The following is an 897-nucleotide window of genomic DNA, read 5'->3' as shown; positions in this document are numbered from 1 at the left end:
ACTCCCAGCAGGGAAAAGATACCCACCTAAACGAAGAGACTGAGCTTCGGGGTGAGAGAGGTGTGGGCGCCCGAGAGCAGAGCTGGTTCCACAGGCCCAGGCCAGTGACCTGAACTGTACCAGCTGCTCCCAGTGCTACAGCCTGGGGCAGCAGGGAGGGGGGCCCTGCACCCAGCTCAGCATCTGGCCCACAGAGGATGCCAACAGGCAGAAGTTTTAGCGTCTGGCTTTTATTGGTTGTTTTCTCAAACCCAGCATTAAAAAAAAAAGTCACCCGAGGTGGTAGCTTCATCACAGGTAGAGCTGGGGACAGGCTAGCAGTCACTGGAGAGGAGGGCGCCAATGTGATGTGATGGGTCCTTCACACATAGTACCAGGCCAGGAGGCCGGCAGCCAGGGCCACAGTGGTGGCCAGAATGAACTGGAGGCTGGGCTTGCTCAGCACAGACAGGGCTGTTCGGAAGGGGCAGCTGCTGCCCTCCAGGGCACCTGCATGGCAGCAACAACACGACACGGCATCAGTGGGGGACACCAACATGCCTTCCCTGGGAGGGGAGCTCGGGGCACACAAGACCTACCTTTGTCTTGTTTAGCAATGTAGTAGGGGCATTTCCGCACGTCTCCTTTCCCATTGTGCATGGGGAGCCCATCCTCCAGGGTCTCTTTGGCCAGCAAGGAGCCAGCCTGGTCCAGTTCATTGAATATCTGTAGGAGCAGAGGATCAACATCACTGGAGTGCATACACGCTGCTTTCTAAGAAAAGCCTCTCGGGCCGGCCGAGTGGCTCAGTTGGTTAAGACCTCGCTCAAGAGTTTGAGCTCTGAGCAACAGTGGTTCGAGTCCAGCCCGAGCTGAGCAGCCGCTGAGCTGCCAACAGGTAGCAGGATGGCTCAGCTA

The 897-nt window shown here is 57.6% G+C and overlaps 1 protein-coding gene across 1 annotated transcript in view; it reads right to left on the bottom strand.

Annotated features, from left to right (window-relative positions):
• Window positions 1–214: 214 nt before the first annotated feature.
• HMOX2 (heme oxygenase 2) overlaps window positions 215–897 on the bottom strand; it is a 35,309-nt gene continuing 34,626 nt past the window's right edge. Inside the window, exons 5-6 of the mRNA XM_019660260.1 lie at window positions 579–705; window positions 215–489 (exon numbers count right to left, since the gene is read on the bottom strand). Coding sequence (XP_019515805.1) covers window positions 362–489; window positions 579–705 — 255 coding nt within the window. The 3' untranslated portion in view covers window positions 215–361. The remainder of the gene's footprint in view (window positions 490–578; window positions 706–897) is intronic.

Source organism: Hipposideros armiger, unplaced genomic scaffold, assembly GCF_001890085.2.
Source record: "Hipposideros armiger isolate ML-2016 unplaced genomic scaffold, ASM189008v1 scaffold_315, whole genome shotgun sequence".
In the NCBI taxonomy this organism is placed as follows: domain Eukaryota; kingdom Metazoa; phylum Chordata; class Mammalia; order Chiroptera; family Hipposideridae; genus Hipposideros; species Hipposideros armiger.
This window is presented reverse-complemented; position numbering and strand designations above follow the sequence as displayed.